This window comes from Montipora capricornis, chromosome 4 (genome assembly GCF_036669925.1).
Source record: "Montipora capricornis isolate CH-2021 chromosome 4, ASM3666992v2, whole genome shotgun sequence".
NCBI lineage: Eukaryota > Metazoa > Cnidaria > Anthozoa > Scleractinia > Acroporidae > Montipora > Montipora capricornis.
Window position 1 is genome coordinate 40,270,480 of NC_090886.1, and position 9,693 is coordinate 40,280,172.

At 41.1% G+C, this 9,693-nt stretch overlaps 1 protein-coding gene, 1 long non-coding RNA gene and 1 other non-coding gene across 5 annotated transcripts in view; 1 reads left to right on the forward strand and 2 right to left on the reverse strand.

Annotated features, from left to right (window-relative positions):
* The first annotated feature begins 6,126 nt into the window (after window positions 1–6,126).
* LOC138046935 (uncharacterized) lies at window positions 6,127–7,934 on the forward strand. Its single transcript, XR_011131750.1, has 2 exons — window positions 6,127–6,595; window positions 6,870–7,934. It is a non-coding gene; the product is annotated as an uncharacterized lncRNA (long non-coding RNA).
* LOC138046927 (beta-glucuronidase-like) overlaps window positions 7,430–9,693 on the reverse strand; it is a 26,948-nt gene continuing 24,684 nt past the window's right edge. For all 3 annotated transcript variants that reach the window (XM_068893555.1, XM_068893554.1, XM_068893557.1), the window contains one exon: window positions 7,430–7,932. In XM_068893555.1, the coding sequence (XP_068749656.1) occupies window positions 7,769–7,932 (164 nt within the window). In that variant the 3' untranslated portion in view covers window positions 7,430–7,768. The remainder of the gene's footprint in view (window positions 7,933–9,693) is intronic.
* On the reverse strand, window positions 7,501–7,573 carry Trnar-ucg (transfer RNA arginine (anticodon UCG)). Its single transcript has one exon. It is a non-coding gene; the product is annotated as a tRNA-Arg (tRNA).

Below are 9,693 nucleotides of genomic sequence, written 5' to 3' on the forward strand. Positions count from 1 at the left end.
ATGTATTTGCCTTGCATAGAGAGGCTTTGGATCTCCCGTACAAATGTGAATGTATCACCAGCACAGTGTTCGGACGACTGATATGAGGCTGTAGGAGACTGCAAAGGTATTTAGATGGCTTGTAGTTGCAGGTACCAATAGAAGAGATGATCGGGCGAAACGGTGGTATTGAAAGCTTGTTCACAAACATTCCTTTGGAAGAGAGTATCGATCTCGCTGTTGAATATATTCTCAAGGTTATTCCTAACATGAAAATTGCACACGATGATCTCAAAAAGCTTTTCTTCGTAGCCACCTCTCAAACGCATTTTCTTTTTGATGGGTCATTTTATGACCAGATAGACGGTGTTTTCTTTTTGATGGGTCATTTTATGACCAGATGGACGGTGTTTCTTTGGGGTCCCCACTTGCACCTGTCTTGGCTAATCTTTTTATGGGGCACCATGAAATGAAGTGGCTAGACACTTTCCTGTCGGAAATTCTATTATATCGACGGTACGTAGATGACACTTTTTGTTTGTTTCATACGGAGTCTGATGCCTTAAGTTACTATTTTTTGATTTCATCAACTCCCGTCATCCCAACATACGATTCACAATGGTAGCGGAATCAGATCATAAAGTGTCCTTTTTAGATATACACGTTGACACGGGGCCCACGGTAGTTACTAGAGTATTCCGTAAGAAAACATTCACCGGCTTATTAACATGCTTTTCTTGCTTTACCTCATTTTCATACAAAATTGGGCTAGTCAAGACCCTTGTTGATAGAATTCTCAAGATTTGTAACACCTGGCAAGCGTTTAATGAGGACATCGCGTCACTAACATTCATCCTAAACAAAAACCTGTATCCATCTAGGCTGATTGAAAGAATCATTAACCGCAGTGTCACGCAGTATGTAACGGGCAACGCCGTAAGATCAACTGGTGAACAAGCGCCCAATATCTTTTATTTCAAATTACCCTACATAGGTTATTTATCTAGCATCGCCCAAAAGCGCATTCGTCGACTTTCACATTTCTATTGTAATAATGCAAACATTGTGTTAGCGCTTTCCTCCTTCAAAGTAGGTAGCCTCTTTAGTGTGAAAGACCTTATCCGTGATGGACTCTGATCATGTGTAGTTTATAAATTTTCGTGTGCAGGCTGTGCAGCTTGCTTTGTCGGTGAGACCACCCGACATTTCAACACACGTGTAAGGGAACACTTGGAAACGGACAGGGCCTCACACATTTTCAAGCATCTGGAGAGCTCCTTAGCATCTCGCTCTTCATGCTCCCGTGACAATTTTGCCAGCATCGATCAGGCATCTTCGTGATTTGCTCTTAAAAGCAAAGAGGCGTTGCACATATTTTACGACAAACCAACACTTAACACACAGGTCAAACATGTTAATTTAAAACTTTCTGTTTAATTTTGAATTACTATTGTCATAGTCTTAATTATTGCTATTATTATTGTAATTTCTTTAGTATATTTATTACGGTTGTGTGTTACCGTCTGACTGGATAATTTACAAAAAGGCACCATCAATGCTGTAACTTAGCACCTTCAGATGCAGAACAAAGTTCTTGCTTTTCGCAGCTATGATTCCAGCTAGGATCAAACTCCACCCCAACCTCAGCAATATCATTTCCAGAGTTCACTCATGTCTAACGGCTAACTATAGTTTACTGATCCTTGCATGGGGGACCCCTGTGACACCTGAAGGGTCAGGCTTAGATATTTTCTGACTTGGACTAATTATAAGTCTTATATAAGAGATTGGTTTTGGGTCATCTCAAAGTTGTAGGCGTTGGATTTCTGCCAAGCAGTGTCACATAAATAGTGACTATGATTGACAAAGTCAAAAGCCAACTCACTAAACTCTAACTCAGGCTATTCACCACCCCCATCTACTCGGGCTTGCTGGATATAAAATGATTATAACCAACCTCGTCGGTTATCTATCGCTTCATATCCAGCGTGCCCTCGTAAAATAATTATTATTCCATGAGCGCGCGTTGGATATGAGATGTTAAATAGCCAACGATGCGCGTAGCGCGGAGTTGGCTATAAGCAGTCTCATATCCAACAAGCGCGAATGGAATAAGTGTTTCATTAAATTCCTTAAACTCCAAAAGTTTGAAAGTACGAAATACGAGCGAAAAAAGGGAGAACATCCTAGCGAAATCGAAAAAACTTGATGAAGATGCGATGTTGTGTAACACCTTGTGGTCAGACAGAAGCAGGCTTATCACAAAAACATTTCTTTCCTTTTCGCGTACTTCTAAGCTTCGAAATTGATCCAAACTTTCCACAAAAACGTTTTTCTTTTGCATTATACCAAGAGAAATTTCGCTTTGTGGCGTAAAAATTTTTAGTTCAGCAACGCTAAGCGCAATCATTTACCATATAAGGTAGTAGTAGTAAGACTATTTAAACGCGGAAAATCATCAGTTGATAAGCTTTACAATTAAGTTAAAAACTAGAACTATTAACGACTGCTTTACATGATTGCCATGTGGGAGATATGCTGGATACCTTCTTCAGGTTTCGCTTAAATTGCTCAACAGATCCAACATTTTTTAAGCTATTGGGCAAGTTATCCGCTATAGGAGGAGCTTTGCTTTAAATAATCAGTTCTCGGTCTTGAAAAAGCCAGTTTTCCCTCAGAGTTTCTCAGGTTGTAATTAGAGTAATACTGAGTGAAAAGAAGTTGAAGATAACTCGGGGCATGTCCATTCATTGTCTTATACATCATTAAGGCTTTCCGTTTCTTTCATCGAAAGAGCAGGCGCAGTAAGGTTCAACGAGGCAATTTCTGGCTATAAGAACCCCACGGCGCATGTTCTCCTAACTTGATAGAGTTTCCCAGGGCCTTGGGTCGACCCGAGGCTCTGGTGACGAGACTGGCGCGAGATCATTTACTAAGATGCGAAAACACAATTTATGCGCATGCTCACATTCCTTTCTCAGCCCGGGCTGACATTTCATTTCGATTACATGGACTTTTTGCGTATTTCTCAGCCCGTTTGGCCGGGCTGAAACCTTCTCCATGTACTTTCCACTTTCATTCCAGGAGGATTTCTTTCTGAACCCGGGCTGAACTCTCAGCCAGGCTAACCGGGCTGAAATTCTCCATGAAATCAGGCCTTTATAGTCTATTTGGTACGACAGGAACCACCTGATAGCTGCCTGGTCAAAACAATGACATTTTACGCAAGATGATCTCGGGTTTACGCCTTTACAAGGACGCTGAATAGAACTCAAAGTGTAGGCAACAGCGCGAACTTGAAATCCAAAGCCATCCGCAACTGGTACGTTTGAACAGAGTTAAACTCTGGTTTGAAATAGTGCAGGAGCCTATTAGTAGGAGCTTGCCTCTCCCATAAAAGCCCTATGAGTCAACCTTTGCGCGCATCTTTCTATTTTTAGAACGCCACGAGTTCTTCGGCATTCCATGTACTGTTTAAAATTTAAAATGGCCAATCAGAATAAAATCGTCGTCTAACGAAGACAAAAATTGCAAAAACAATGTACGCAAATTGTGCGAATTGGTGTAAATTAATGTAAATTTCAGTCTCCTGCTGAAGGGTTGGTTCTAAAAATAGAAAGATACGGCAAAGGTTGACTCAAGGATATAGTGCACATGCAGGCTCCTACTCATAGGCTGCTGAATAGTCATATTAGTTGTTCTTGGGGTGTTTTTAGTGCGAATAACTTGAAGATGAAAATAAATTCAACCAGCGAACACACTCAGCGATTTTATTCGCCGATCGCAGCGATTTTTGATCGGCAGGGAAAAATCGCCAGCGAATTTCGTTGCTCCGTGGTACGGGCACAGCTGGCGATTTCCACTCCACTTTTGTTCGTAGCCTCGTCTCTTCTCTTTAATCTGTCCACCATGCTTCGCTGTTGTCCACCATTTTTATGCAGTTACGTGATAAAATCGTAAGGCTTGGTTGAATCCTTCAGCAAATTCGCTGCGACGGGCGTAAAAATCAGCAGAAGCAGGCCTCGTGGGCACACCAGGCGAATTGCAGCGGTTTAATCGCACATATCTGAGATGCTACTGAGATATCAGCGATTTTATACGCCGCTCGCAGCATTCGGTGAACAAAATCGCCTTAGTGGGTCGCTGGCTTTAGCCAGATGAAGTAGATCGATGATGAGAGTAGATTGAAAAACACGAAATCTCAGCGGATAAAATCTTCCGTCGAGAAATTGATAGCTGACTATTGAACTTGTTACTTTTCACACGCATCCTAGCTCGCGATCTGGGCAAGATTTCCGCACAGGTCCCTACTATACGGTCCTTTGTTTCAAGAAAACAATAGCGATAACAATAGACGTAGTTTGGGACTGTGGCGCTTTATTCTTTTTTCTTAGAGGTTTTTTCCTAAGTCTATAGAGTTAAAAAAAAAAACCGGTCTAATTTCTGACTGAAATACGGAAAATTGAACATTTTTCCTGACATTTTGGCACTTTTTCTGCCGTTTTAGCCATTTTTCAGTTTTAGAATAAGCGAAAAAAGTGGAGTTTCAAGCAATCGTTGTAAAAGGGTTCACATTTTCATACATAACAAACAAACCAAATAAAATTACTGTTATCACAAATTTATAATGGCTGCTCTTGTTTTCGTGAAGTTGTTCTTTCTTTCTGTTTGCGAATTCTCCGAAGCACTGCAAAGTGTTTTCTTCCTTTCCTGTATAAGGTACGGCAATTTCAGGATCACAAACGGTGCATTTAGTGGGCTTTTGCGTTTTATCGCTCTTTGTAGAGATCGGCGCAATATCAATGATGCTTCCAAGTGCAGAGATCCGTGCATGTTCCTGTACGAGGCATACTTCGTTTCACTCCCCACCATGTCTTTTCAATACTCTGGTGTGGACTCGTTTGTCTGGGTCGACGAAGTTTAGGCGATGGTTAGCTATGAGATGATTTTACCCCTCGTCTTGAAGGCAATCGTAAGCTTTCCGGCCACAGGTCGCTAGGGCTAATGTTGTTTTCAAGGAAAGCTCACTGCCAGAAAATCATGAGTTCCGGCGGATTGAAGGTTATCCATTGCAGTGTTTTCTTGAATATCGCGAAACAAATCCATCTCCCGACCGCATTTCCACACAGGTTTTGGACATTTCAGTGACTACGAAAGTAAATTGTGTTTCTTGCACCACTCTATGCACCTTTCGGGATCGGCTATACTGAAGCAGAGACAATAGGCCATTTCCGAGTTCATGTCTGCCTCCTCTTCAAAGCGAGTCTAAGTGCGAAGTTTTTGTTATGAAAATTAGTTTTCATTCATATGTAAAGTAGAACTAATTACCATCACAACAACTTCGCACTTGGACTCGCCTTGAAGAGGAGGCAGACATAAACTCGGAAATGGCCTATTTCTAAATGTTCAAATCTCACTTTGCTGACGCTATTACTTCGGTAGCCATCTTGATTATTACGAAGACACTAGTTTGCTTCAAAAGAAGGGAAACGTTGCAATGAACGCGTGCATTAAAGTTTCCCATGAAGGATGCACCAATCAGACTGGAAGCGTGGTACACGACTCTTCCATGCAATGAACTTAGAAGTATGCAGCACGGGGCACGAAGGAAAAGCAGTGAAACAGGGATCTCAGGCTGAACTGTAACTTACGATTTGTGGGTTCGATTGTAGTAGGTGCACGGCACATGTATATAATTACTTATAATTGTTATGTAAATAGTCAGAACTCAAAAAATATATCATTTTCAAGATGTGAATTAGCAACTTGACGCGTTAGCTCAGTGGTCAAGAACAGGGACAAGTAATCCAGAGATTTACAGTGGGTCGGTGTTCAAGGCAGGCTGCGAGTGACGTATCATTGTAATACCACAAAACGCCAAGCGGGATCTGGAAAAAAGGACCGGAGAAAGGAATAGATAGAGGAAAGCTAGGCCAAAAAGGAGTACCGACGTGAGCGATTTGAGCAAAAAAGAGAGAGAAAGGGAGAAGGAGAGGAAAATGAGATCCACTTTCATTCATCCCGTAAGTACAAATTGGCCATGTACTTTTTTCGATTCCCTTGGGTATACGTATTGTTCTACAAAACAATAGCGCGAATGCATAATTAATTTATTCTGCAAGCATAATGAAGGCCCGGACCGGAAATCATTCTGCGATCGGCTTCCCAAAAATGCTAGCTGACCTTTTTGAATGTAATAATTGCAAAAAAATAACCCTTAAGAAGATCCAAGGACTACCATTAGGGTTGCCGTTCTGTTGGGCCTTTCGGTAACTTGTTTTCGACTTCACGACAAAAGAAAAGGCAAAATTTTCAAAAATTGTAGGAAACATTCCATCAGAACAGATATTTCAACGGAATCTTGAGTGCCTGGGATGAATGCTCTAAGAATCCTTTACTGTCGCGACACTCAATCATTTCGCATTCCGCCACGAGCAAAATGGGAAATTATGCAAATTGTTGGCTCTCAATAATTGTCCACCCGTGTTGGACTGGCTCGCCACGGTCAATTTGCACCTCAGACATTGTGCCTTTGCTATCTATTCCTTGAGTAGAATTTCCTGTTTCCTTTTCCGCAGGATGAGCGTTAAAGAAGTGTTATTGCAAATTATTACAGGTGTTAGATATCTAAGGCAGGGGCAACGCTGGATCTACAAATTGTGATAGCTTATGATCGTTTAAAAAACGAAAACAATCTTCAGCTGATTTAAGCTGCGGGAAAAATGTGTGAATTTTTGTTCCAGGTAGTCTCCTATTCGTGTTTTGAATCTCGACCTCTAAGTAACTTCAAGTGAGCCTAACTGCAACGAACAATTTAACCAAATTCTCCGGTGCACGTTTAAGTATTCGATTAAAACTTAACAAGATGCACATCTGGTATCAATTCTCAGTTGCTTTATCGGGTTCCGGCAGAAATTATCTGACGACAGCCCCAAATTATCGGCTCCTGGTTCCGATTTATCATATGAGAACACTTTTTTAAAATGCATTTGTCAACTAACTCATTCGCAAAAGCAACAGACTTTGTTGGCTGGGGCCTGTTTTGTCTAGGTTTTTGATAGTCTTCGCTCGTAAGATTAAAGGTGAGAACCTCACAAAATCCGTACCTCGGTTGAAGAGTTCCAACAAGAGGTTTTTTTTTTGCAAACCAAAAGAGTATTTGTAGACCTGTCATTCCTGAAAGTCAGGAAATGTCTTATCGTAATTTCTGCGGTTAATATGAATAATTTGGACAGTTTCCCGTCTTCAAAGAATTGTCCGTTTTCCTTTTTGGTTCGATTTCACGGAAAAATGAGACGAAAGAAATTGATACGGGTAACAAGATCTTTGCTGAGTTCATACCAAACAAATTTCCCGCCATGAGGTTAACTTCGGTATTGGTTCAAAGACACTGAGGGTGGAACCATTGAGGCATAACTCGAGTCACGGCTTTTTTTAACCAGGGGATAACTTTTTTATCTTTCATTACATTGCTTTATTTTATAAAACAGGACTTACAAAAGTAAAAAAAAAAAAAAAAGTCGACCACGAAGGGACTCGAACCCCCAATCTTCCGATCCGAAGTCGGACGCCTTATCCATTAGGCCACGCGGCCATGCCCGAAGAAATTTCTGCGAAAGTTCGGTGTCATGATATTTTCAATGTTAGTTTTCTTAAAATGTTGACACACGAGACAGGTTGCTTCCTAAAAAGCTTAGGATTTCACACCAAAATAACCTGTTCTCTTTAAACAGAGAAATCACTTCATTACAATTAGAATAAGGGTCAATTTCAGTGCCACATTGTGTTTTTAACGGCTATTGACTCCTGTCACGTCCACATCATTAGCATCTTTACTCTGCCAACTTCTGGTTGAGATGTTTAAGTATCGCATGCGCAAGACATGAGCAGCAGCTTTCGGTTGTCGTTGGCGCGTCAGGATTCCTTTCTTGTTTCCCACAACGCGTGTTATTTCTGAAACAGATATTAAAGCAATGATAAAATTTTATTTGAATAATTATTATAATATACCTTTTTCAGTAATAATTAATTAATAATTAAGTGAAGAACGATCGTGCGGTTGAGTGTTGCTATCGTAACTGGCTAGGCAGTCAATCCCGCCCGTCAACTCCCCGTTTTCGAGTTGCTTTCCATAAAACCCAAACATCAAACACACTCATATCCAATGGTTACTTTTTTTTTCTTTCTATTCGCAGTGGATGGAACGTAGGATTACGAAATAAATATTGGAGCGCGCAAAGGCTTTTCGGCTTCTACCTTTCCGATTCGTTGCACTGCAATTTTTTCAAAACAGAGGCGGCATGGAGAAGGGACTGGGTACGCCTTTCGGGGAGAAGCCTTGATTTCAATGATTTCAAACCAAAATTTGATCACTATACCTACAATCAGCATTTAATACAAGTAAAGAATAATTAAGAACTATTCCAGGAGCGCGCATTGGATATGAGAAGATGAAGATGCAATGTTGTGTAACACCTGGTGGTCAGACAGACGAAGTCATCACAAAAACATTTCTTATCTTTTCGAGTACCGGTACTTCCAAACGTCAAAATTGATCCAAACTTTCCAAAAAACACTTTTTTTTGCTTTATTCAGAGAGAAAGTTCGCTCGCCGGCGAAAAAAAATTTAGGTTAGCAACGCTTAGCGCAATCAATTGCCATATAAGCTCAAACTAAACTATCGAACAAAGTTGGATTCCACATGCAACATTGTTGGATGTAAATGTTGAGGTAAAGGCAAAACACTATCCAACATTGCCTTACGAAACTCATTCAAGTTCAAGTTGGCGCTAAATTTATAAAGGCTGGTTTCCACATAATCGCAGACGATCGAGAATCGCATATTGTAGATCGCAGAAAGTTCTGCGATCGTCTGCGATCATATGGAAACCCACTTCTGCGATCGTTTGCGATCGTCTGCGATCCCGCGATCGTTATCGCAGACGATCGCAGAAGATAGAACATGGTTCTATCTTCTGCGACCGTCTGCGATCGTCTTCGATCATATGGAAAGCAAAGTTCTGCGATCTGCGATCGAAACGTATCCCATAATAATTTTAATTCTGACTCAAATGATTCAACGCTTCTTAGCAACAAAGCCTGAATGTTCGTTTATGTTCGTTACTGTTCTGTCAGAAACACGAAGTTCTCTCACGGCAGTGTGTGGAAAACCCCAAGTTTTTGTCTCTTCATGAATATTTTTCGAACTCAAACCGATGCTTCCTTCGCTTTTGAAGCTGACGATGCCGTCCCTTCAGGACTAAAAGAAGAAGTAAATTTGCTTGCAGCAAAATTTCCTCCTCATGTCCGCCATGTTTTTTTCTAAGATTTTGCGGCGAGCACAACGCGCGTGTACATTTGACATTTCTGCTGACCGAAATGTATGGCTGCAGCCGACTCTGCGATCTTTTGCGATCGTCTGCGATTATATGGAAACAGCTCTCTTTGCGATCGTCTGCGATCTGCGATCGTCTGCGATGATATGGAAACCAGCCTTAAACATGACGCTAACACTGAAACGAAAACCGCTCGTAGCGGCTTGTGTTACTGGAGCTGTTTGAGGACGGAAATGACGGATTCAAACGAGGAAAATAAAGATAAAAATAAAAAATGGTTAAGAGAACGTGTAGAAAAGGGTATGTTCACTGGAAGGTACATCCGCGTTTAGAAGATGATGAGAACTGATGAGAACGGATCAATTTGCTATTGAACCAG